The 26,620-nt window shown below is 45.4% G+C and overlaps 2 protein-coding genes across 2 annotated transcripts; one reads left to right on the top strand and one right to left on the bottom strand.

The window, feature by feature from the left end:
- The first annotated feature begins 1,296 nt into the window (after positions 1-1,296).
- pik3c3 (phosphatidylinositol 3-kinase, catalytic subunit type 3) lies at positions 1,297-12,130 on the top strand. Its single transcript, XM_061763323.1, has 23 exons — positions 1,297-1,681; positions 2,398-2,586; positions 2,654-2,797; positions 3,059-3,188; positions 4,813-4,899; positions 5,039-5,134; positions 5,494-5,565; positions 5,652-5,756; positions 6,183-6,275; positions 6,346-6,531; positions 6,637-6,767; positions 7,002-7,083; positions 7,252-7,319; positions 7,400-7,505; positions 7,582-7,698; positions 7,936-8,067; positions 8,148-8,276; positions 8,664-8,733; positions 8,813-8,877; positions 8,993-9,077; positions 9,147-9,221; positions 9,696-10,081; positions 10,309-12,130. Exons 1-23 carry the CDS (start codon positions 1,617-1,619, stop codon positions 10,321-10,323), a joined length of 2,628 nt encoding a protein of 875 aa, XP_061619307.1. The 5' UTR covers positions 1,297-1,616; the 3' UTR covers positions 10,324-12,130.
- Positions 12,131-13,345: 1,215 nt separating this feature from the next.
- slc7a8a (solute carrier family 7 member 8a) lies at positions 13,346-25,855 on the bottom strand. The gene is made up of 11 exons (XM_061763324.1): positions 25,319-25,855; positions 21,444-21,648; positions 19,554-19,705; positions 17,559-17,684; positions 16,801-16,954; positions 16,531-16,654; positions 15,762-15,865; positions 15,576-15,672; positions 15,346-15,495; positions 15,106-15,283; positions 13,346-14,738 (listed from the first exon to the last, which is right to left on the bottom strand). Exons 1-11 carry the CDS (start codon positions 25,458-25,460, stop codon positions 14,590-14,592), a joined length of 1,581 nt encoding a protein of 526 aa, XP_061619308.1. The 5' UTR covers positions 25,461-25,855; the 3' UTR covers positions 13,346-14,589.
- Positions 25,856-26,620: the final 765 nt, after the last annotated feature.

The raw sequence follows: 26,620 nt of genomic DNA, 5'->3' as shown, positions 1-26,620 counted from the left end.
TCCATAAGTTCCGCCAGAGCTGGTCTGACCCCCCCCCCCCCCTCCCTCCCCCCCACGAGGATGACATCACCCTCTTAAAAAGAGCGAGTTGAGTCATTGTTGATAGAAAAGGGGGGACTCACCCGCCTTTCTTCACGTGTCACATGGGTGAGGAGTCTTCTCTCTGAACTTTCACCTTATACAATCAAAGGAAAAACAACATGACACACAGGAGTGAAGTTAGAATTACAGTCAATATTTGTCCCAAAAAGTTACAATCATATTAAGGTTTCCAGGCTGCGTTAGGGTTTGTAGTTCATTTCAAGGCCGGTGTTAGGGTTTCAAGTCCGTGTGTGGGTTCGTGTATGTTGACCAAATTCCTTCCTCCCATCCTTCTGTCCTTCCTTTCATTTCATACTAGTTTCCTTGCCTCCTTCCCTCTATCCTTCCTGCATAGCATTATTTGCATCTTTCCTTCCATCCATCCTTTTAAGGCAACATTGGATTTTTCCTTTCTTCCTTCCATCCTTCCGCAATGCTCCCTACTTTATTTTCTACCATCCTTGTTTTCCCATTATCCTACCTTCCTTCTGTCCTTCCTTTCATACCCTCCTTGAGTCTTTCCCTCCTTCCTTCCATGCTTCCTTCCTTCCTTTCATACCTTCCTTCTTTTCTTCCTTTCTTCCTCCTATCATCCTTCCTTCCCTCCATTCACATCCCTGTTATCTACCTTCCTACCATCTATGCTTTCTCCTCCCTCCCTTCTTCCTTCCTTTCATACATCCTTGTTTCCTTCCATTCTTTCTTCCTTCCTTCTTTCATTCACCCTTTTCCTTTCTTCCCTCATCAATGCTTCCATCCTTTCTTCTTTCCTTCATTTCATAATACTTTCCATCCATCTTCTTCCCTTTCCATCCTTGCTACCTGTTGTTTTCTTCCTTCTATCCTCCCTTCCATCCCACCTTCCCTCCTTCAATACCGTCCTTGTTACCTTCCTCTCTCGTTTCCTTCAGTCTTTCTTCCTCCCTCCATTCCTTGCATCCTTTCGGCCCATCCTTGACAAAATAAGTCACTTTAAAAAGTATGTCCCTGGGTTTGGTTCACCCTGTATTTTGAAGGCATTTGACGCAAACAAAGAAACAAAATACGAAAGGTTTTCAAAACATTTTCATTTATTGGTCCGTATTGCCCTTTAAATTCAAGCACCGTTTAGTTTAAGCCTCAAACCCCGCCCCTTTCCCGACTTCCAGCAGTTCTCCCCGCCAGGGATTCTAATCAAGCCACAACCCCATCGATCGTCCCTCTGTTAGATGTTCTGTACCGAGTCGCATCGGTAATCTCCTGCTTTTGTCTGACAGCAGCTATCGCTCTCTGCCGGGGCGCCGTGTAGCCGTAAAAAAACATAAATAAGCCCCGGAAAAGGCTCCCAAAATAACATATTTGCTTTTAATACACTATTCGGATGTAATAGTTGAATTTGTGTAGACTAAGAGCATCTCGAGTCCGCGTACAAGTGCTTTTGTGCCGATCCGAGGCCTTGTAGCAAAACAAACCACCGCTGTCAAAGTCTTACTCAGCCAGTGAGTGTGATTTATGAACAGCTTTTTGATCCAATTCTGGCTTTTCTCCGCCGGAAAATGGACACGGATAAGTTTAATTACGTTTACAGCTGCGACTTGGACATCAATGTTCATCTTAAAATGTAAGTCGTGTCTTCCAAATTTACATAATTGTCACAGGGCGGAGGATAATTGGTATCTTGTGACCTGCTCGTCATTCATCTGATTTGTCATATTAAGAGTTATTTCTTGTTAGTAAAAAAAACAAAAAACAAGGGCATTATTTATATAAGCGCCAATGTGAAGTGGTTCTCGATTTACTTCGGAGTTTCGTTCCTATGTCGGCGAACGACGTAACGATGGTGTGCGTAAGTCGGGGCTCGCCGTTGTCTGTCTTTATCCAACGCTAGTGCCGTAAGAAAGTCATAACTGCGGTAAAAACACTTCTAGGTCATACATTGTTTTTTGAAACCAGGAAGTAAAGTGTTCTTGTGTCGCATGACGAGGATTAAAGTTTCTTTCCATCGATGCCAAATATGTGTCATTTTGAAAACATATGACCCAGGGGCGTCGCTAGGTTGTGACGTTGGGGGTGGGGGTGGTAGTAGGAGGTGATGGCAAATTATTTTAATTTATGTTTTAGAATTTGTGGACAACAATTTTTGTTTAGGGGGGCTGGGACAATAAAACTTCGCCATGAACACATACTACCACATATTTTTTTGGGGGGGGCTTGACGAAGTTTTTATGGGGTCTGAAGCACTAACCTACGCTAACACAGTAGTAAATTCATAATTAAGTTTAAGTTTGAATTTTGTAAGAAAAACACTTTCAACACTGTGTGCGCGCGCGCCATCAGAGGCAGTTTGGAAGGCAAGCGAGAGCAGAAGAGCTACAAAGCCCTGCTGGAGGACCCCATGCTGCGCTTTTCGGGCCTCTACCAGGAGCACTGTTCAGACCTCTACGTCACCTGCCAAGTGTTTGCCGAAGGGAAGCCTCTGGCCCTGCCGGTTCGCACCTCCTACAAGGCCTTCAGCACCCGCTGGAAGTGAGTCCCGAGACGTGTCGGTCGGCGACCGCAATCGTTCCAAAAATGACCACGTACTCTCTTACAGTTGGAATGAGTGGCTGCGACTGCCGGTCAAGTACCCAGACCTGCCCCAAAGCGCCCAGGTGGCCCTCACTGTGTGGGACATCTACGGGCCCGGTCGGGCCGTCCCCGTCGGGGGCACCACGGTCACCCTGTTTGGCAAATACGGGTGAGTTGTGGATGCTGTGCACTGTAAAAACAGGGGAGCAAAACTTTCCACGGGAAGAAACCAGGAATTTACTCAATTGAATGTTGGCTCTTAATAGGGAACCTAAATATAGTGGGAGAAAATATATCTGCCAGCTTACCTTCAAAGTTGCAAAGGCACGATGAGACGTAAAACTTGAAATAAATACACGACCCTGATGAGAATAAGTTTTCGAGTAAATGGTTGGACGGACGCGTGAAAAAATGACCCGTCTCGCCGCAGAATGTTCAGACAAGGGATGCACGACCTGAAGGTTTGGCCCGGTGTGGAGGGCGACGGCGCAGAGGCCACCGCCACGCCGGGACGCACCAGCAACAGTCTGACCGAGGACCAGATGGGCAGACTCGCCAAGGTATTTTCTTTAGCCAGACGAAGAACCGTACGTATCTGACACGAGGCCTTCGCTCTAAAGCACCATATTGTTCTAGGGCCCCGACCTGGAGGTACTTGGTGATGTGAGTACGAGTGGGGCAGTTAGTCGTGCGTGTGTGTGTGACCATGGAGTCGGGGTTCATGGATGTGCACAGTGAATTCTGACTGAAATGGACTTCGTTACCATGTGGATGCGCGCATGACAAAATACAGTTTTGTTAGGAATAAAGGGTTTCGGGAGTGTAAGGCTGGGCTATTAATCTAAGAAGAGTTTATTGCTCAGAAATTATTTTTTGGAAAGCAGCTTCCCGTGCATTCCCGCTTAGTGCGCCGCTTGCACTAACAACATCAGGGACATAAAAAAAAGCAGACTCTTCTAAATATTGTTATTGTCGTTTGCTTTTTCTTTAAGCAAAGAAGGAGAAATGGATGGGGATTTTATTTTAAAGGCTGCATTGCCCAACCCTACGGGAGTGGAAAAACCTCATAACACTGCAAAAACTAAAATCTAATCACAATTAAAAATTGTGATTCAAACCAAAGGCAAAATACTCCTGTTTTTGTCTGCCAAGATATTTCTTCTTCGAGACAGTTTTTTTGTTAAAAGCGTTTCACTTGCGTCACACATTTTTTTTTAATTATTAGATATCATATAGTTGTTATTGGGCGGCACGGTGGACGACTGGTTAGAGCGTCAGCCTCACAGTTCTGAGGACCCGGGTTCAATCCCCGGCCCCGCCTGTGTGGGGTTTGCATGTTCTCCCCGTGCCTGCGTGGGTTTTCTCCGGGCACTCCGGTTTCCATCCCAAAAACATGCATTAATTGGAGACTCTAAATTGCCCGTAGGCACGACTGTGAGTGCGAATGGTTATTTGTTTGTATGTGCCCTGCGATTGGCTGGCAACCACTTCAGGGTGTACCCCGCCTCCTGCCCGATGACCCTAGTGAGGAGAAGCGGCTCAGAAAATGGATGGATGGATGGATGGATAGTTGTTATTGAGATTTAATTACCGGTTATGAGACTTCGAGTTGCAACAATTAATCGAATAACTAGAATAATTAAATTACAAAAAAAGGTGGAAGCAAAAATTTCTACCGCAAAGTTTCGCACTGATCATTTTTCCACACTCATTTTTTGACACTGTCATTCGTTGACGCCCACGCCACCCACCAGGTCCGGCCCCGCCTTTTAAAGCCATACACACTCAAAGTCACAGATACCACACGAGAATGTGAGGATGGCAACCCCAAGTGGACAAAAAGAATATTCGAACCTCACATGCACATATTATTTGTCTGATAATGTCTGGTAATTTTGTGTCCAAATAATTGATGGGAAAATTAGTCGATTTGATTCTAAAATTATTTGATAACTGCAGCACTACTTATTAGTAAGTTTAAAAAATACCATAATTCTATAGGTGCAGCTCGTCTAAATAAACTAGTTTTAAGATGACTTTTTTCCTTGTTTTCGGGTTTTGTTTTTGTTTTTTCTTTACCCCGATTTTTGCAGTGTGTACGCTTGCTAACAAATATTGTGCACCGTGTAGTTGTTGTCGCTTGGCCTTGACCTCTGCCCTCAGCTCACTCTCTTCCCCACACAGCTGACCAAGGCCCATCGGCAGGGCCACATGGTGAAGGTGGACTGGCTGGACCGCTTGACCTTCAGGGAGATCGAGATGATCAACGAGGTGAATTGTCGATCAAGTTTTGACCACAGTTCCGCTGGGGAACATGACATTTAATCGGCACGTCTTGTGTGTGTGATAAGCGCTTCTGTTTATTTTTTTTTCGGGGGGGGGGCGGGGGGGGTGTTTTTCGTTTTACCAGAGCGAGAAGCGCAGCTCAAATTTCATGTACCTAATGGTGGAGTTTCCCCGAGTGAAAATGAATGACAAGGAATACAGCATCGTCTACTATGAAAAGGTGAGCTACACTGGCGTCAAGGAACTCGCTTGAAGTGATACATCTCGACTGAGGGACAAGCTTTGGATGTCAGGAAGGAGCTAAATTTAACCTGGGCTTCGGGGGTTAGGGAATTTGAAAAATGAAACAATATCAAACTGTTTTGGGATCATAGTTTGTGGTATATTTATAGTTTGAACTATTAATATAGGCCATTGTAAACATTTGGATGGCATCAATTACTGGTGGGGGTTTTTTCAATTCTGGGGGGAATTGCTGGAGTCTGGACAAGCAAATAAAAATGATATTTTCCATAATACGTCTGGAGTATGAGAAACATTCATTGCGCGGGTGGCGGACTGAAGAATTGTTTGTTTCAGGATGGAGATGATGCGGCGCCCGTGCTCACCAGCTGTGAAATCGTCAAAGTTCCTGACCCACAGATGGGCATGGTGAGCAGCGCATACACACACACACTTTCTTTGGCGTAAGAAAAACGTGGTCCATCGTAATTGTGTTCACCATTTACCGTCCGCAGGAGAACCTGGTGGAGAGTAAGCATCACAAACTGGCCCGTAGCCTCCGCAGCGGGCCGTCCGACCACGACCTGAAGCCCAACGCGGCGACACGGGACCAGCTCAATGTAAGTTAGGTTACAAATATTTTCAAAATCAACATTTTTTAATTTCATTTATTGATTTATTTTTAATTACAGTTCAGTTCAGTTGTATTTAACTTTTAAGTACAATACATTTGTACGTTTTGTATTTATTTCGGTACAATTGTTTTTACTTACCTCTATGTGAAATGAATTAGAATTTAATCATTATTTAAGTACAGTTTATTTTTTTATTTTTTTTTTTACTTCTTTTTATTTAAGCGCAGTGTTACTAGACTACTATATTTTAATGTGGGTCACAATGGTGGTACTTGGAGAGAAGCATTTTTTTAGGTGGTATCTGGTGTAAAAACTGAAAATGAAATATTCAGTCACTTTTTAGTTGTTTGACGCGGATTGTCGTGTTTGTGCTCAGGAGCGAAATGATTGTGCGTCTGCGTGTGTCAACAGATCATCGTGAGCTACCCTCCGACCAAGCTGCTGAGCTCGGAAGAGCAGGACCTGGTGTGGAAGTTCCGATACTACCTCACCACTCAGGAAAAAGTGGGCGCCGACTCTTCCGTCCCGGCGTGCGTTCTTCGCAGTTAGAGCTCTCCGTGTTCTTCTGCCGCAGGCGCTGACGAAGTTCCTCAAGTGCGTCAACTGGGATCTGCCCCAGGAGGCCAAGCAAGCCCTGGAGCTTCTGGGTAAGTGGAGGCCCATGGATGTGGAGGACTCCCTGGAGCTCCTGTCCTCGCAGTTCGCCAACCCCACGGTGCGACGCTACGCTGTGGCGCGGCTGCAGCAGGCGGACGACGAGGTAGCTACTCAAGAAGAACAGTCCTTGACTCATTCAAGTTTGGAGAACACTGCTTTAATCTTTTAAAATGGAATCTGTCTTACACACTTTGTTTCCCCTCTATAGGACCTGCTCATGTATCTTCTCCAGCTGGTCCAGGCGCTCAAGTATGAGAACTTTGGCGATATCCAAGGAGGCCTGGAGCCAGGCAGCAAGAGAGACAGCCAGGGACTTTCAGATGACTCCACACTGGACAGGTCAGCGCTGTTGGATGTTGGATGCCGCGATGCTTTTCGCTGCATTTGTGGCTGGGAATCATCTCTTCGTCTAAATTTAACTCCGAAGCGCTGCCCGGGCGGTGGCTATGATTATTTTTCTTTCGCACACAAATACGAGCCGCTTGCGTGTTTGGATTTGGCGAGATCAGCGGCCAGAATCGTACGGCCTGGCCGTTGCCCCGCCTTTTGACGCTGCGTTTGTTGTCCGTGCAGCTCGCAGATCCTGGCGGCCGGATCTGGAGCCCTCGCCGCCGCGCAGAAAGGCAAAGAAGCGGCAGACGGCGAGAGTCTCGAGGTAAAATGCTTTGAAATAAAGAAAATAGCAACTGTATAATAGTGTACATTACGAAAACATAGCGTAATAATAATAACTAGAGCTGCAACTAACAATTATTTTAATAAGTGATTAATCTGTCAATTGTTTTCACACGGCCTTCATCCAAAACAACATTTTTATCTGCAGCAAGACCTTTGCACATTTCTCATCTCACGCGCTTGCAAGAACTCGACACTGGCCAACTACTTGTACTGGTACGTGTGTGTGATTGTGCACGTGCCCGCCGCCTCAATTCGGCCGAGACTCTCGGCATTCCCCCTCCGTGCCTCCTTAGGTACGTCATCGTGGAGTGCGAGGACCAGGACACACAGCAGAGGGACCCCAAGACCCACGCGATGTACCTGAACGTCATGAGGAGGTTCAGCCAGGCTCTGCTTAAGGTGCGCCCCAAGTAACCACCCTCCACTCCCCGAATCGCCGCTGCCCTTCCTTTTGCTGACTGTCTTTCGTCTCCAGGGCGATAAGAGTGTGAGGGTGATGCGCTCGCTCCTCGCCACCCAGCAGACGTTCGTGGACCGCCTCGTGCAGTTGATGAAGGCTGTGCAGAGGGAGAGCGGCAATCGCAAGAAGAAGGTGTGGGAATATTGGGGACACATCTCAAAAATCGTATACAGTGGAACCTCGATTTACAAACTTAAGTGGTTCTTGAATGGGGTTTGTAAATGGGAAAGTTTGTATATTGATCGTCATTTTCATCATTTAAGGAATCATGTAAGCCCGACGATGAAGTGACGCATCTCAACTGTTTCACATCTTCATAAGATTTGTAAATTGACGTGTGCGTGTTTGTGCGTTTGCGTGTGTGTTCAGACCGAGCGGCTGCAGGCGCTCCTGGCCGACAACGAGAAGGTGTACCTCTCGGAGATCGAGCCCATCCCGCTGCCGCTGGAGCCTCAGATCCGGATCCGAGGCATCGTCCCCGAGACGGCGACGCTCTTCAAGGTTCGAGAAAGCGCTCGCTTACCGACTCCTCCTCCCCCACGACGACGACGACGTCCGTGTGTGTTCGACTCTCTCGTCAGAGCGCGCTGATGCCCGCCAAGCTGATCTTCAAAACGGAGGACGGCGCCACCTATCCGGTCATCTTCAAACACGGCGACGACCTGAGACAGGATCAGCTCATCCTCCAGATCATCTCGCTCATGGACAAAGTACGTGTCATATTTGCGTCATGTGATAACTTTGAGGTTTTTAACTTCAGCTTTAACCCTCAGGATCTTTATTGGTAGAGCTCAAGCACCTAAAAAAGATGATCAGTCTTAGTAATGAATAATTAATGAATTAAGTATACCCAACAGGGTGATTTTTGTCCAAGTTTTAGCTAGCTATTTGTTTACAAAAAAAAAATATATATATATATATATCTGTATCAAAGCATGGATAATCATAAATAATCATTTTTTCAAGTAATTTATTAAATTATAAATATATATATATATATATATGTGTATATTTATAATATTATATTTGAGTTTCTACAAACTGTTGAATGAAGTGTTAATATTTACGTTTGTTTAAGCACTCTAAATATTTTTCAGTTGTTAAGGAAAGAGAACCTGGACCTGAAGCTGACACCTTACAAAGTGTTAGCCACCAGCACCAAGCATGGTAACTACGGCAACGTAGGTCAAAGGGGAGGCTCATAGGTGGATTATTTCATGTTTGAGTTTTTGTTTTTGTTTTTCAGGTTTCATGCAGTTTGTCCAGTCGGTTCCTGTTGCCGAAGTTCTGGCGACCGAAGGCAACATTCAGGTCTGGGCCACTCGCGTTCGGTAACCGTCGAAATCAGTGTTTCCCAGCCGCTGTGTAGCCAGGCGGCTGGGATTGGTCACAAACTGCGAATCCCACTTTGTGTCGTGTGGCTTAGAGCTTCTTCAGGAAGCACGCGCCGAGCGAAAAGGGGCCGTACGGCATCAGCTCCGAAGTGATGGACACCTACGTGAAGAGCTGCGGTGAGTCTTTTCGAGTCTCTAGGGAGCGGCGACACGGCGGGTCTCATTGCTTGTTCTGATGCATTCCAGCCGGTTACTGCGTCATCACGTACATCCTGGGTGTAGGAGACCGACATCTGGACAATCTGCTCCTGACCAAGACGGGTACGGTAAAGACGGTGCCCTCCACCCACTTTTGGCATATTGGAGAATTACATAATTAAATAGAATTAAAAGTAATTCAACATTTTTTTTTGTCACACTTTGTATCAACTGAATGGCCATTGTGCTTTTGCCCACCTTGGCCAGTATAAGACAGACAGACCAATATAACGTACATGGATGTCGGTATTATGTAGAACTCTCGCCTCCTCTCAGCACCTCTCAGAGGATAACAAATATACGACTGTGAGTACTGTTATGTTGAATGTCTAAATGTTTCATATATTAGCTGCTTACAGCCGCCCCACCAGGCCCCGCCTCTTAAAGGCATATGTCCCACACATGGGTAGTACAATACATACAGTATTTTCTTTACATTTTGTGCTTACATTTTTTATGTGTGTGTTCAAATTGTTTAAAAAGTGTGTTTCCCCCCCCCCTTCCAATAATACTGTATCCAACTTCCTTCTCCTCCAGGGAAACTCTTCCATATCGACTTCGGCTACATCCTGGGCCGCGATCCCAAGCCGCTTCCGCCGCCTATGAAGCTGAGCAAGGAGATGGTGGAGGGCATGGGAGGCATGCAGAGCGAGCAGTACCAGGAATTCCGAAAGCAGTGCTACACAGCCTTCCTGCACCTGCGCAGGTACTCCAACCTGATCCTCAATCTCTTCTCCCTCATGGTGGACGCCAATATTCCCGACATCGCCTTGGAGCCGGACAAGACGGTCAAGAAGGTGCAAGACAAGTTCCGGCTGGACCTGTCGGACGAGGAGGCCGTCCATTACATGCAGAGTCTGATCGACGAGAGCGTTGGTGCCCTGTTCGCCGCCGTGGTCGAACAGATACACAAGTTTGCTCAAGTAAGTGATGCTCCATGGGTTCTCAATAGGGTTGAGGTCAGGGGCTTGGGGGTGGTTTAAATACTTCACGTACAATCCAAAATAAGTATATGTGTCATGCATCCGAAGATGGTTTTTAACAGTACAAAGATTTTCTCCAAATGTCCAGCGTGACAACTTAGACCAAATCAAGCTTGTCTGTTCATTCCCCTGTCAAGAACAATGTGCTTTTTTCCTTGTGTGTACAGTACTGGCGTCGGTGAGCAGTGCGGCGAGGCCGAACTCGGCGGACCTGAAGAGAGAGAAACTGGAGGGGAGGGGGGGGGGGGGGGGGAAGGCCTCAAATGAACTGAAAGATGGCTGCTGATGAGGACATGCTCTGTCATTTTTTTAAATCCTTGTAAATATGTAGTGTTCAAATTAATTGATTAAATGTATGAGGGTCATTTTCATATAATTTGATCAGTAACGGTAAAGCCATGGACCACTGAATTTCCCTTTGAAAATCAACTACCGTAATTTCTCGTGTACAATGCGCACCCATGTATAATACCCACCCCCGAAGTTGACCTCAAAATTCTGGAAAACCCTTCAACCTATGTATAATGCATTTTTACATTGCATGATTTTGCTTCTACCCATATGATCAAAACATGAAGTATTATCTGTATTTTGTTAGTTTTTTTTCCAAATAATTATTCTGAAGTTAAGCACTTTATTTGAACACGTAACACTTTCTTTTAGCTTACTTGCTCTTATTTTATTTAGTAAATGAGAAAACACAGTTGTGCTCACATGTTTGATTACCCAGGCAGAATCTGTAAGATGGGGACAATTCTTTAAAGGAAACATGGAGGACCAGGCGAAACACATTTTATTTTATTTTAATGGGATTCAAATTAAACTGTCAAGCATTTCAGAAAAGCTTTATCATTAAACAAAACATAACCATAAAGAAATTAATGATGGTTGTTGTTCAGTTATCAGTCGTATTTAAAAAAAATAATAAATAAAATAAATAAAAAAATAAAATATTTCACAAATTCTGTCAGGGTATGTAAACTTATGAGCACAACTGTACATATATGCAGTCATACGTTTCCCTGTCATATTGGAATGAAAGTGTAGGCTACACCTTTTTCATAACCTCTAGGTGGCGGCATACATTTATAAAATGTGAAAGTTTTTTTCCCATATTTTCCCCTATACCAATGTATAACGCGCACTATTGACTTTTGGCAATTTTTTTTGGGGGGGGGGGATACGCATTATACATGAAAAATTATGTTATCCATCAAAATGTCATAATTGTTTCGAAGAAAAGAATATTCTAAAGTACTGTTTTTCAAGCTTTGAAAGCTAAAATGTCTTTACCGTTAACTGTTCAAAATGAACGAGTTTTTTGAAACTGCTAATGATGTTTTTTGGATATACAGTATCGCATTTTTCTCCTAATGCTTCATATTCTTTTCCATGAAAATGAACACAAATGCATCTACGTGTCTTCAGAGTTTCTTTTTCTGCTTGTTTTACAAACGGTCCTTTGTCATTCAATCTGTCTTTACCGTTACTGCCACTTATTATTTTGTTGCAATACACCGGAGGGATCTGTGATCTGAAGTGCATTTTGCATTCACACAATAGCACACAGCAAAATAAATAGTGTTATTTCTGATATATGAATAAATATGTATGAATTTGTAAAAGTGCCGGAACTACTGCACGTCTTTACCGTTATTACGATTGTATAAAAACAAAGAGTGTACTGGCCTCAATGTGTAGTTAGGACAATTTATGCACGTGTATCTGCAGAGTTTGAAGGGCAACGCATGTAAATTGTGCCACTCACATGATTTTTATGAAGCTGTTTGTCTTTACCGTTATGCAAAAATGGTATCTCACTGGGCCACCACCATTTGCACTGTCAATAATGGTTAGCTTTTTGAAAATAGGACTGCTTCATCATGGGAGACGTTTACCCATAGAAAACCAAGGCGGCGTCAACAAATTGCAAGTCTTTACCGATATTGATCAAATGACATGAATATGACCCATAACTTGATCACATCATATCAGCCTGTCATCAATGCCGTTGCGTTTGTTTATTGAGCATTGTGGAGCATCTGGATGGTCCCACATGCTTGTGTCAACATCGTGCAGCCGAATTCAGCTTTGTTTAATATTAAAGATCTAATAATAACTTAAATCCAAATCTAGGGGGGTGCAAGAGGGGGTGGGGTCACAAGTTGTTTTCGTTTATAAAAGTGATGCGCTTGGAGGCAAACCGCAACCACACTGTTTTTGCTTTTGTCGTTCCTTTCGGTCCAAACGAAACGAAACTATTTCCACTTCATTAGGATTTCTTCTGCTGTGGTCCGTGACGTCATCACAGTCAGCCAGCTGCCAGTCTGGCACATAGAAACGATTATTTTATTTTTTTTTAGCACACACGACAATAAAATCAAAGTCATTGTGTATATTCTCACTGCTGTTCTCGCGAGTGGTGCGGTGCACTTTGATGCAAATTCAGCACTTTTCTTGCTGGATTCAGCAACTGTCTTCCTGTTCTGTTGGCAGATCATTTTGCTTGAGTTAAGTTATAGATTCCATTCGTCCTCATTTTAGCTTGTTTGAAACCACTGACCCGTGGATGGGCTGAATGTGGCCCGCTGGCCGGATTTGTTTCGCACTGCATTAACTTCTACTCAAGATTTGAAATCGATGTACCTGTACAGTCTGTTGCTTTATTATCATAAACAGTTTTTGTTTACTGTCCTAATAACATCAATTTCCCAAATTACAGCAACTCTCTTTATAGTGTGTGACGTCAACCTAAATCCCATGATGCAGTGGAATCTACATTTGATTACTGCGTGATCACTTTACAGTATAGTTTTACAGCCTAGTGAAGAACATCAATTTTATCCAGAATTAAAACAGGCTGACTGTTGAAGGACCAACATACACTTTATCTGTCTGGTGGGAAAAGTCGGCAGGCCACAGGATCTCAGTGTATGTTCGTGTGTGTTCTTCCCAATCTGGCATAAATCAAAATTCATAAATTCATTTCTGCAGATGGGAACAAAGTGGAATTGCCCACTTACAAGGCTTATTCAAAAAAAGCGTGACGTAAACATTTGGTCCCTGTCGCTATCCGCTGTACGTGCCCTGCGTCTGCCATGCAAAATGGTTGAAAATATGAATAGGATTTTCTCAAGTAGGCCTGAAAAACTCAGCACAGAAGGGGGAGAACGAGGAGCTCCTGAATTACAGATTCCAAACGACATCTGTCAGTGTGTTTTATTTGCTAGGAGACGTTCAACCGTGTACACAACGTTAACAGGCACATCATCTCAGCATTGTCACTGTAAAGACACACTTGAAACAAGAGAAACGGACACAAAACTGGCCCAACATTGCTTATATTTCCAATTTAGTTTTTTTCCGGGGGGACCGTGGGACTCCTGAGAGGAATAAATATCAAAGTAGCACCTGTACAGATGTTTAGGGTTGTTTTTTTGTGTGTGTGTGCAGAGTATTTAAGGAGGCTGGGTTGCCCTGAGAAACCGAGATGATTATTGCAGAAAGTGTACAGGAGTATGAGGAACACGTCTGGACATGATACAGTATAACAACAATCATACAACTGGTACAATTTAAAGGTGCGTGTTTAATTTGATTTTTTCCCCAACTCTTAATGCTCTGCCTAAAACAGCTAAATGCTTGGTTACAAAAATAGTTTCGAGAAGGCAATCAATGCCTTTTCGTTTTCTTCTCCATTCAGTGTTATCCACACAGGCATTCAGGTGTCGGCGGTATTAAATGCGTAAACAATTCAAATGTAGTGGTGAGGGGGGAAAGGTGCCCGTGCTGTTATGTGCATGGTTCGAACTACACAAAAAGCCACTAAAATGGGCAAATAAATGACATTTTTGTATTTTATCAAAGTCCTACACGAGGACGAACAAAATGTCACGAAATTAAGACAAACGACATCACGTATCATCTGCATGCTATACAGCGAACTAAAATTAAACACATAACATCTCAAATATCACCCAAAAAACAAAATCGACCCCGCAACAATGACAAAACAAGAATTGCATTCTGGAATTTTTGCGCTTCACATACTTCACCACGTGAAAGCTTTTGGTTTTAGACAATCAATTTTGGTGTTTTGAATATGTGGGGAAAAAAAGAACAAATGTACAAGATTGAATTAAAAGTGTAAACAAAAAAAAAAGTCCTCACAGTGAAGTCATTTAACAATAATAATAAGAAACTATTAGGATGATTCTGTTACAGGAGTGTGAAGATGATGAGCGAACCTGTTTTTTATTGCACACTTGGAAGAAAAAATCCCCTGGTGAACGATAATGGGGGCAACATTGCTCTTAAGAATGTCACAGCATGTTTGGCACAGAGATAAAAAAAACCCAAAAAGATGCAACTAAAGGTATGCAGTAAGAGAGGGGGTACGCGTGTTGATCAGTAAATCCACGTCGAACTGCGGCGCAGACTTTGTGGCTTCAGTAGTCCGCCGATTTGTTGTTTTCGGCGTGCTCTTTGGACAGAGGGGACCTGGCCTCCTTCATTTCCTCGCCCTCGTCTCCGTCGTCCGACGTCTGGGCAGGATAAACCACCAAGCAAAACCTCTGACCCAAATATGTCATCTTGTCTGAAGGAGGACAAGCACGTGGCATTAGTTTCACAGTGGCCGCTTGGTGAAAGAAATGAAGTCTTTGTGGCAAACGTACTCACACTCTGTATTTAAGTAGAAGTACTGAATCGACAGTTTTCTATTGGGTTGTTGTGTGGCGACTGAGGTCAGGAGTATCGTTAATTGGGCCATATGGGCACCAGCCAATCTATGGGAGCCATAAATCTGGCAAAGTTGTTGGGGATCAAAAGGATGTCGTGACTGCTATTACCACGAACAACCATAAAAATGTGAGATTTGTCATTTCTGTGTGAGCGAGCGAACACAATTTATTAGCCCCACTGTATACTAGAGGAGTTTACAGCCCGACATTGGACAAACCTACCGACAAACGCGTCAAAGCACTTTGGCTTGTTGTCCCAGTAGATACCCAGGAAATAGACGGGCACGCCGGAGAACAGGATGGCCAGGCCGATGCCGCACACCACGGGCTCGGAGTAAACCGAAAAGATGACCAGGAAGGCCCAGAAGAGGAGGTAAATCACCGGCCAAATCAGGCTGATCTGGAAGCAAAAGAAGGATTTTAAGAAGACTTTCTTAAACTAACGCTATCAGTCGGACACACCTTGATGGGTCTGTGCATGTTGGGCTGTTTTATCCGCAGCACAATCTGCCCGGCGATAGTGACACCGTAGAAGAGGTAGTTGATGAATCCCACGTAGTTGATGAGGGTGTACATGTCACTCGTGCACAGCATGAGCAGCGTGGACAGGCACTGCAGAAAGGCAGGGTTCGAAGGTCACTCCTAGCGCTTGGAACAAAAACGGGCGTGGAGGCGAGAGCGGGTAAACTCACGGTGAAGAGCAGAGCCGGGATAGGAGTGCAACGTTTGATGTGAATCATGGCCAGCAGACTCGGGAGGTGTCCCTCTCTGGCCCCAGCAAAGAACAATCTGGAAAGGACGGAAAAAAAATATATCAAATGTTGCGATCGACTCCCATCGCCGGAAGCGTTTTGAGTGTCGTCAGAAGGCCGACGCACCTTGACGACGTGAAGAGGGAACCGTTGACTCCCCCGAAGGTTGACAGAGCGACAGAGATGGGCATGATCCACGCCATCACACCCAGAAGCTTCTCGCCAAACGTCTGGGATGGACCAGAAAGACTTTGAGTCTGCCAAACATGTTTAATGGCCTTCTCTCTTCTCTTGTGGACAATGGTGGGAAGGAGCCAATCTGTAATACTCCCTGCTTCACGTTCCCCTATGTCCCTGTCGTCCCTGTTTTTTGCCGCCTTATCCCCAAGTTCTCAATCAATCAAAATTTGACCTTACCTCTCCCTATTTCCGTCATATTTACGTTGTGTCATGAATATCGGGATGTCGTGGACTGGCTGCAGGTGATTGGGAGAGGCCAACTATTAAGGGGAGCGCCAAGACCGTGGAAGGGGAGTCTGGGGCAATAGGCCATGTTTTGTCGATCGTCTGTCTTTACCCTTTGGTTTCATGAACTATCTTCAAGATTTTAGTTGAACCACCACCGCAGCCTATCTGAGCGAATTGAGGAGGATAGGATAGGGATAGACGAGAGGCAAAGGTTGTTGTCTGTTTCGCCGGTGAATCACCTAATTCCACAGGGCGAAATCTAATCAGAAATCAGATCTGTGTTTTCAAACGTAGGGAGTAAAAGTAGAAAGATGTCTGAAAAATAAATATTCAAGTAAGGTAGAGATACGTGAAAAATCTACTTGACTTCCCACCACTGATGGTTACTAACTGCCAGGTAGAACCTGAGCTCGTCAGAGCCGCTCACCACGGCAACGGCGTTGGAGGCCAGCAGCTCCTGTGGACTCATGGACGTGACGTAGGCAATGTTGGCGAAGACGTAGACGAAGGTCACCAGCGGGATGGAGATGAAGATGGCGCGGGGGAGGTTCCTGCAGATGAAGGATGGGGGTTTAGAGCAGGAAATTAAAACAGAGAATCAGTCCTTCGGGGAGCTGCAATAAGGCATCGGGGATCATCTGGGTTTGAATGGCAAGGGCACTCATTCACGACTGTGGGAACGCAATAGAAGTCTTACACGTAAGGATCCACCAGCTCCTCTGTGACATAGTTGAGGAAGTTCCAACCCCCGTAGGCAAAGGAGCCTTGTAGGAAGGCTAAGGCTAGCAATCCCACGTCGTAGTCCTGGAAGGGCTCGAAGGCATTGGCTGGCTCCAACCAGTAGTACTCCCCTGCATGTACAAGTGCAAGAAATGAAGTAAAAACTTCATTTCTCACAGATTAACGTATTATGACCGAATGCACGATCCCAACCAAATGCCTCATCCAATAAGACGGCAATCCCCAAACGGTCCATGGCAATTTTGTTCTTACGTTTGGCCTTTTCCCCTTACCGAAGAAGCTCCCCAAAGATGAATTGTGTTTTTTCCCCTAATCTTTACGGCTTCTGGGTTTATTATTTTACTACCATTATCACATGGCCTAGATGAGCGCTTTTATGTGTAGAGAAGTGCATGGTGCACAAAACAAGCCTTCTTTCAGACCAGGATGATCACTAAAATATCTTCAGTCCAGTCGGGTACCAAATGTCCCGCGGCCCGGTGGTTGGGGACCGCTGACATAAGCCACCAAATTCTTTGTCTCCAAACACTCCCATCTTGTTGTCTCAGGGGCCTCGTCTTCCGCGATCCCCTATAATAACTAGCGCTCGGCCGTGTTGTGACTGCTAAAGCTACAAAAGCACGCTGATGTTAACGCTTCACAGCCCGCTAGCCGCCACGATGTTCCTGGTGGGAGGGGGAGGTACGTCCCCAGTCACCTCGAGGAGATACTCACCCTTACAGATCTGCACGATGCCCATAATGATGATGAGGGCCAGGGCCAGCAGCTTCCCCGCCGTGAATATGTCCTGCACCCTGGTCGCCCACCTCACACTGGAGCAGTTCACCCAGGTCAACAGCACTGGACACACAAACCCAAAACACAATGCATTCAATCATCTACTGTATTGTATACGTGTCAACTTTTCGCAGCTGGGAAGCCTTGGGGGGGGGGGGGGGGGGGGGGGGGGGTGCTTTAAGTTGTCATGTGACCACGTGTGGTCCGGGGTCAGAGGTCGGAGACGCTGCACGTGGACCTTCGACGTGGCTCATATGCATTGAACGTCTTCGCCGGCTTGCACAACGAAGCCAATTTAACGGGCCAATGGGTTCAGGCCAAAAGGTTGCCATTCAAAATGGCCTCTTTGACTCAATAATCGGCACGGATATGGATTTTTTTTCTTCTTTTTTTAAGATTAGGTCCTGGAGCAGCTTTAAGTCACTTTTTGACTGTACTGAAAGAATGTCTAAAGTGAATTCAGAAATATGTTTCTAAATACATTAAACGTTTGAAGCTAATTGCTGAAAATGAAATGCGGAGCTCTAGCGCTAAATTGTTTTTCACCATTTCAGTTTTGATGATTTTTTTTTTTTAGGCTTAGCTAGCGCACTTTCACTTGATAAGAACTTTCTTGAGCGCCTTCAGGCCCATTCCTACAACGACAGCGCGCGGTTAGCGAGCTAACAATGCCTGCATCCCGAAAATGCACCTTGCCTCGATGCCACAGTTTACGGAACAGCCGGATGTCGTGTTTTGAAATTCCCAAGCGATCCCGGCGCCCGTCCGTCGGCTAAGAGGAGCCACGGAAGCTTTTTAGCTCGCGAGCTAGCCGGTGGCTAGCACCTCTCATAATAAAAGATGCTAGACGAAGTACATTTCAGAGTCTGGGCTTCTTTACTTTTAATTTGGTACCCAAGTTGAATCAGTACTTTTTGCCACTTAAACGTGAACGTCCAACTGCAGCGCTCTTTAGGGGGCCGCTCAGCTGTCGGTAAGATGAGTCTACAAAATCGCGCGCCGAGACGACTGGTTTGCCACCTCGCCCCTCCAAGCCAGGCTCCTCCCACTATGTTGTTGTAACAGAAGACCCGCCGTTTCTGAATACGTCCCTAATTTAAGTAAGGCTACATTCATTCATACGCTCCAAGGGGTAATTTTAGGTGGTCGCATGTGTATTTGCTGGAGCGGAAAAGCGCCCCCAGCTCACCTTTCACCCGCTCCACCCCCCTGTACCAGTTTTTTGGCAACCCTTTCGAGGAGTACGAAAGGGGTGCAGCTGGACGCTGTCTTCTTTGGAGCATCTTCACACAAAATCAAACTTTCTCAGCGAGGGTTGCTGAAACAAACACCGCGCAACAAAGCTCACAGTCATGTCGCCGCGTCTCGCTGACTGTCTGATGTCTGCGTGCAGTATTTGCCCGTCGCGTGTTAAGTTTGTAGAGGGATGCGGATCAACTGCTCGCAGAGCTGTGCAAACACTCAATATTAAAAAAAAAAGCGTGAGATCCATTTACACTCTAATGTCACGGGCATCTCTTGACTTTTTAGAGCTGTCATATAGTTGAAAGTGTGTGGGAGGAGTAAAACACAAAATCTAAACAAAAAAAATTTTTTTTTTATAGGGTCTTTATATTCCAGATTTTCACCTGGAGCAGGTAGGTCTGCATTGGACCCACCGCAATTAACCGGGGTTCATTGTATCACAAACGATGGTCCCAAAACGGTTTGATATCATTTCAAACGAATCTTAGAAAATTTCCCCTAAAAAAAAAAATAAAAAATTCAAATAAAGGCTTCAAATCGATTATTTGACTAATTACTACTATCCTATTAGCCAAGGCTTTAGTGCCATCTTGTGGCATTTTATGGCATTACAGAAAGCGTGTAGAGATTCTGCAAACGTTTTTGGCAAATAGGTGAGGATAGGTCGGACGGAAAAAAAAGACTTACGGAGGCAAACGGCAGCCAGCAGGCGCAGGCCGGTCTCCGGCGGGAAGCAGGTGGGGAACAGCGGCTGCAGGACGTAGTTGGAGAACGTCAGCGCGATCACGGCCTGGTTGGTCGGGTAGATCACCAGCACGGCAATCCACAGGCGCAGGAACCTGGACCGGACGACGGGGAGGCGGTGGTCGGGGATTAGGACACAGTTGACTTCTTGGAATTTTGCTCGCTCGCTCAAATCCCAACCTTTGTTCGGACAGGGGTTTAACGGCGACTTATGAAGGATCATCCCGCAGGAATGTGTGTGTTTGACGCGAAAAAATATTTGGTCAGGACGCACCAGCTATAGCGGCTTGTCGACGACGCCGCTATAGATTAAATAAGCCCCCCGCCCTCGTCGCCTTTGTTGTTTGTCCATTGAAGTTGTGTTTAGGCGGACGCGGTGGACAAAAGAAGCGGGGTGGACACAAACAAACATAGTATATTTATCCAAGATGGAGGGCACGGGGAGGCCCGATACTTCAACCCGAGCTGAAGTTGTCTCAGGAGGTAAAGGTCATTGATGTATATTGGTAGCCACTGTACAGAGTGGGAAAAAAACAACAATCCTTGGCTGTTTTGTCTGGTTGAATTCCTCTCCCAGAATACATCCCGATTTGCAAGTACCCTTGTGATAATTGGAGCACCTGGCGGCGGCCTCGTACGGTGATCTCAACTTTGTTTATAGTCTGGATAAAAGTACAGTGTGTTTTTACTGTTTTCTGGGAAGTTGTCGTCGAGTTCCCGAGCGCTGGCGCTTAGCGTCACCTTGAATGAATGAGCGGAAGGCGAATGCGAATGCACTTGAAAGACCCCAAACAGCAGCAACAAAAACCCCCGTAGTGGTTTGTAAGCCTGCCTATTTACAAACCCCTCCAAGTGCATATGTCTGACCTACAGGCTCATCCAGTCCTAAATCCCTCTTTTATTATTTGGATATTAACTCTAATAATTCAGCCCCCCCCTTCTAGGTATAAACAATGTCAGATGTTGAAAAGAGAACTTTCGACTATGCTTTATTAAAACTTTCGAGCTCCCTAAACCACGTTGGCCACGTTGACATTCTTCACCTTTAATTTATTTAACCCACTCAAACCAATCCGTCAGTGTTGGTGAAGATATGCTCGGCAATTATATATTGTTTGTATACCATATATTTATTGTATTTATTTTCAAAATGGGTTCATGAAAAAGGAGAATGTCAAAGATTTTTCAAGGTTTTGGGGTGGCCAACAGCCCAGTAGAATAGATCTGCTTGAAAAACATGAGTACAAATCACTTTTTTGAAGCTCCGCAACTCACTTCAACATAGTTCTTTGGCACAAAGTTGCCACAAGTTGGCAGCAAAGCACTACTTTTGCCTAAAGGAAGGTCCTCAACTCACTTCCACATAGTTCCTCTGCACCGAGATGCCACAAGATGGGAGCACAGCACTACTTTTGTCTAAATGAAGTTCCTCCATTCACTTCCACGTAGTTCCTTGGCACCAAGATGGTGGCAAAGCGCTACTTTTGTCGAAATAAAGCTCCTCAACTCAGTTCAGCATAGATCATTGGCACCAAGATGCCACAAGTTAGCAGCAAAGCACTACTTTTGTCAAAATGAAACTCCGCCACTCATGTCAACATAGTTTCTTGGAAGGGGCAGGTCTTAGTGAATAATGTGTGATTGGAAAACAAAGCGAGAACTTCTCTTGCCTTGTAGAAAGTAAGAAGTACAATGCGAGCAAAGGTTATTTGTAGTACATGCTGCGCGCTGCCCAAAAAAGGTACAGCCGGCGGCAAATGGACCTCGGGCCGTAGTTTGGACACCTTAAAACCTTCCACTCGGACCCCATCGAAGCGTCGGGTGTTCGCTCACCCGGCCAAGCCTCCGAAAATGTCCTTCACGTAGGAGTAGTCCCCCCCCGACTTGGGGATGGTGACGCCCAGCTCGGCGTAGCACAGCGCCCCGATGGCGGTGATGATGCCCGTGATGATCCACACGACGAGGGCCACGCCCACAGAGCTGGCGTTCTCCAGCACGCCCTTCGGACTGACGAAAATTCCAGAGCCAATAATGTTACCTGGAAGAAAAGCCAGGAGCAGGCAGAGTTGTTCCAGTTTTCCCGAGGCAACTTTACAACATAAACATCAAAATACAGACATGCAGTAGAAACTAAGTTGAAGTGATTTATCGCGACAGAGAGACAAGCTTCGTATGTCGGAAGGGAGCTAATGTTTTAGCGGAAATTACTGACAGTGCAAATGAAACCTTTTGTAAGCCATTCATATTTCAGGGCAATGTTGCAGGATGACTTTGTAATGATTTAAACAGTTTAGATTATTAATCCAGGCAATTCTTTCAATTTCTTGTGGTGCTTTGCTCTTCTTTCTTAACTATGCAATATTTCATTCTCTTTTGATGGATGTCAGGCTGCTCCGAGTATGTTAAAGTCATAGTTTGAAGGTATATCATTATTGCAACATCAATGCTAATTTCCACTGGTCCGCTAATGGCGTTTTGCATAATAGGTTAGCATTAAGATAGCGGGCTTTATGTTTTTTTTGTTTGTTTTTTTTTAAACATTATTAAGCTAGTGGAGTTTGTTTGTTTGAACAGTTTGCTGTTTAACTATATTATCTTCAAATTTCAAAACAGCTTGGAGCACACTTTGCCTCATTTCGTGCGAGCCAGAGAGCCTGAACCGATGAATACTGTCAATGTTTTTTAATCGGTTTAAATGTTTAAAGCGTGTTGGGAGGGGTAAAACTTATAAAACGTGTTTTTAAATACGGTCTGTGTGGCGGTTTTTCACTGGAACGTGATCAATGGGTGCCATTCAATAAAATTGTTGCCTTGGTTCGATTAAAAATTGACAAAGATCACGAACGGGAACGCAACACACCAGCTTGTGGTACAGCCCCTTATTATTGTGTTGTACTTTCGAGACAGACTTGTAGTTTTTCTCACATGATGCTACTACTATTTCGAGAGCGAGGGACTTTTTTGCAATGTTTTTTTTTCTTTTTAACGTTGTAAGTTGCCTTGCAGGCTGACACGCACAGGAAAAAGACAATCATTGAACTGTGAGCGACAGATGTGCGTGAGGTGTGCGGGGGTCGGTTGCTGTCTCCGCGAAATGGCGGCCCGAGTCATCGGGCCAAATGGGAAGTGGTAATCTGCCGATGTAGCAAATAGATTGTGGGGTGGGGTGTGGGGTTTCTGCACTAGAGATGCTTGCAAAAGATAGAGGTTGAGTGGCTCATAAAAGGGCGCCGATGTCAAAGGTTTCTTTGAACCATTACCGCCTTGCATGATAGCCAGTACAGTACAAAAGTCCAAGGTAGTCATAAACTGTCCGCACAATACACAATGATGCGCGTTTCATAGAAGCCGCGAGACTGACGAGCCGACAAATGCGGAATGGTCGGGGGTCCGTGGCGTTGTTTCAAAAAGGAAGATGTTGGCTCTCAGACATGCTCGCCGAGCAGATTTCTGTTCCTTTCAGACTGTTTTTATTACGGAAGCCCGAGCTCCACTTCAGTTCCTCCCGCAGCGAGGCGAGCTCAGGTGCTTTCTCTTGGCCGGCCCATCTTCAGATGAATCAAAGAAATGGCTAAAGAGCAACAACGCACGCTTTTACCGCATTAGTGGAAGTGCTTCTGGGGTCTATTGTTAAAAAATAGCCTTTGAGAGACATCTCCATTTTTTCAGGTGAAAGCTTGTCGTCATGATCTTCACTTCCTCAAGTTATTTAAGTGTGACACATTCATTTTTGTCAGTCGCATTATCGCGACAAATGAACTCCGCGAAATAAAGAGAGCGCTTGCCAGCTCATGTGGTTTAGCCGAGCATGCTAATACAACTGAATTAGCAGGGTGGGGAATGGTTGCAAGCGGCCAAGAGTTCACTTCTAATCCCTGTTTCGTGTGTGTGTGTGTGTGTGTGTGTGCGCGTGCACGCGGACACAATCGGGCTATGCGATTGTTTGATGTTCCTGGAAAAAAGGCTGAGACGAATCACGCCGGTCCCACGTGACGTGTAAGTCCGCACTCTGGATGGGCCATAGAACCCGTGAACTGCACTCCTACAATAAGAAAATGACAGCGAACGCCACAAATTCACGGCAGTGGAGCGCCCCCCCCCCCCACTGTACTCTATCCAGGCAATACAGGCAAATCCGAATTTGTCAGTGTGGTACAAAATGGCACACAGTAAAGACAGTGATCACCAGGTGAAGAAAATATGGCATAACAGCGACATGAAACTGTTCCAAATAACACAGTTAGCACAAAACATCCAGAGGCCTCAGCAAATGTCAGGAAAAGCCTACTCGAACATCTGAACATTATTTGGGGTTCATTAGAGGCACATGCAAATGGCGGCACGTGGGTGCCGACTCCCGTTAAACGTGAGTGTGAATTGACTGCTTAATTCGGAACACATCCCCAGTTATAAGAGGGTGTGCACACTTGTGCAACCACATTATCTCAGTTTATTTTGACTTTTTCATTTGAGTAGTACAAATTATAGGTTTCATTGTAATAAGTTGTTAAATGATTTATATTGGAGTCGTTTTTTATATCACAAAAACCTGGCATTTGCACAGAGGGGGTACTGTCATATACTGCCCTGCAGTTCCATTATTGGAGCCGGGAGGGCGCTACCCTCTCTGTTTTCAGCACCTGTCGCCAATCAGCCTCATCACCACCGGTACATAAGCCTGCCTGTTCCAGGAAATCCTCGCCAAAGTGTTGCAGTTACTTCCAGCGGTACCACGGCGCATTTACCGCACGTAAGTCCCTCTATTGCTCGTTCCCTTTTTGGCCTCCTGTCTCCGCTTGTTCTCAGTGTTTTCCCCCCGTGTTCCCGATCCACGTCATTCCCGCCGCCTGTCCTCGCCACCTAGTACCACCGCCATTACCTTTCCTCAATAAATTCGATTTTACACCTGCACTTGGATCCGGCTACTCCCCATACGTGACAGTGCCGACTTTTTAAAAGAAGAGAAGATGCAGAGAGAATATGTTTTACTGGATGGTCTGGTTGAACATTTTGGTTGAAATATATGTCGACCGGTAGAGCGATGCTAATTTCTGTTAGCCCATCTATGGTATTTTGCATTCCATGCGGACTTTTGTCATCTATGGTTTAATTGAACATTTCGGCGTTGAATTATGCAATGCGTCCTCATGTCATGTTGTTCTCCTTGGGCCCTATTGTCCCCCTCTCGAGACTTTTCGGCACCCTCGGTCGTCATTCCTCCTGTTACCGTGATAACGCAAGACCGACCGCGTCAGTCCGCCGGCCCCTTCCACCTGCCGAGGTCAATGGAAGGACCACACGGATAGGCGGGCAGGTGGCACTCCTGAAGCTCGACTCTTTGTGGCCCGCAGGCTCCAGCTCACCCGCAATTCTAATGGTGACGCGCGGTTTTGAATATGGACGCCGGAAGTGAAACTGACCCATGGGTTGGACCCTGGATCAAGATGGGGAAATAGTAGAGGCTTTTATTCAACTCGATATGCAATAGATAGTTTAACCCGGAGGAGGGCAATCGCTATAGAAAATGCATGGCCTCAGCAAAATTGACCCATGGGTTGGACCTTGTGTCAAGAGGAGGAATACGTTTTTCAACACTATCCGCACCATGTTGTTCATCATTTGAGGTGGAAATGCATCCATCCAAACCGACGCATGGGTTGGACCATATGTCAAGAGGAAGAATAATGGTGCTTTTTTTGAATGCTTACCAACGACAATCCCGCAGGCGCTCACAAGGCCGATTTCCTTCTTGAGCGCAACTCCTCCGCCTCCTCCACCTTCTCCGGACTCCTCGCCGGCAGCATCCTTGGAAGAAGAGGCCGCGCCTCGCTGTCTGGGACCGTCCGACATGTCGAAAAAGATTGCGCGCCTTCCGAATTAGTGTCCCCCCCCACCTGCCCTACAAGGTTGCAAAAAAGCAAAAGGCACGTCGAGGCGCTTTATCTGCTCTGAGGGGAAGCGGCTGCGCTGTCAGCAACCTGTGACGCGAGCGCCTGCACGAAGAAGTGTCCCAAAAACACACACATGGAAATAGAAATCCAAAAGCCACCGGTGTCCTCAGGGGAACACGCGCAAAGTCCGCCTGTCGTGCCGAAGGCGCATATTCCAAACGACACAGCGCGCGCAAACTGTCCCCGTCCGTCACAAGGCAATCGCGTTTTGACTTCGGAGGGGGCGCAGGAGCATGTTGCGTCAGCTGCGCGGCGTTAACATCCACTGTGGGGTTTTGCGCCAAGCGCCTTACATACGCGTGTTGTGACAGGGGCGCGCAGACGAGCCCCGCCCCCGCCGCCCTTGTTTTTGCCTCCTCCCCTATTTAATTTTGGATTTTTTTCTTCACCCGGGTTGGGCCAAGTATGACATACATTATTATCAAGAGTCCTGTCATATTTCTCGTATTTATTTACCCCCCCCCCCCCCCCCCTCCCAAATTAGTGAATTAAAAATCATCTCAGTGGTGTCCAAGCTCCAGCCCGGGGACCATTTGGGGCCCGGCCTCCACTTTTTAGAGGCCCGCTGCTTATACTCAAAATAACATTTAACACAGCCGACATCACTCACTACATTTAAAAAAAAAAAAAAGTGGTTTGGGAGGGTATTAACTTTTTGTTTTTTCTCCCCAACATAATGCAGGGGCGATCTATTCTATTCTAGTGGGGTACAGGGCTGCAGACCACCCCAAAATTTGCCTTATCACCCTTTACAGTTGATATCAAATCAATCCTAAATAAAAAATGAGAAGGAAACATTTCAGTCATAGGAATGTGTTTACTTGCATTTTATTAATTTGATTTGATTAAATAGTTCCTTTAGTTAAAAAAAGTATGTATTCCATTTTTCATTAATTTATTGTGAAAGTCGAATAACAATTTTAGTAAAATGCGCAAATTCACGTTTCGGTTAATTGTTAAAGAATAAAATCAAAAAATAAGCGAAATAATGATTAAAAATATATTAATGTTTGAACTTTTCTTTATTTTATTAAATAATTGGTTAGTCAGAATGTTTTA

The sequence above is a fragment of the Phyllopteryx taeniolatus genome, chromosome 23 (assembly GCF_024500385.1).
Source record: "Phyllopteryx taeniolatus isolate TA_2022b chromosome 23, UOR_Ptae_1.2, whole genome shotgun sequence".
NCBI classification, from domain to species: Eukaryota; Metazoa; Chordata; class Actinopteri; order Syngnathiformes; family Syngnathidae; genus Phyllopteryx; species Phyllopteryx taeniolatus.
This window is presented reverse-complemented; position numbering and strand designations above follow the sequence as displayed.

Excerpts from the sequence above, each read along its gene's own strand:
- pik3c3 (XM_061763323.1), top strand. The coding sequence starts at position 1,617 with ATGGACACGGATAAGTTTAATTACGTTTACAGCTGCGACTTGGACATC. Across the intron at positions 5,135-5,493 it reads GCATCGTCTACTATGAAAAG|GATGGAGATGATGCGGCGCC; the intron begins GTGAGCTACACT and ends TGTTTGTTTCAG. Across the intron at positions 8,068-8,147 it reads AGACGGCGACGCTCTTCAAG|AGCGCGCTGATGCCCGCCAA; the intron begins GTTCGAGAAAGC and ends CTCTCTCGTCAG.
- slc7a8a (XM_061763324.1), bottom strand. The coding sequence starts at position 25,460 with ATGTCGGACGGTCCCAGACAGCGAGGCGCGGCCTCTTCTTCCAAGGAT. Across the intron at positions 19,706-21,443 it reads ATTTTCGGAGGCTTGGCCGG|GTTCCTGCGCCTGTGGATTG; the intron begins GTGAGCGAACAC and ends CGTCCGGTCCAG. Across the intron at positions 14,739-15,105 it reads GTGCTTTGACGCGTTTGTCG|ACAAGATGACATATTTGGGT; the intron begins GTAGGTTTGTCC and ends GTCCTCCTTCAG.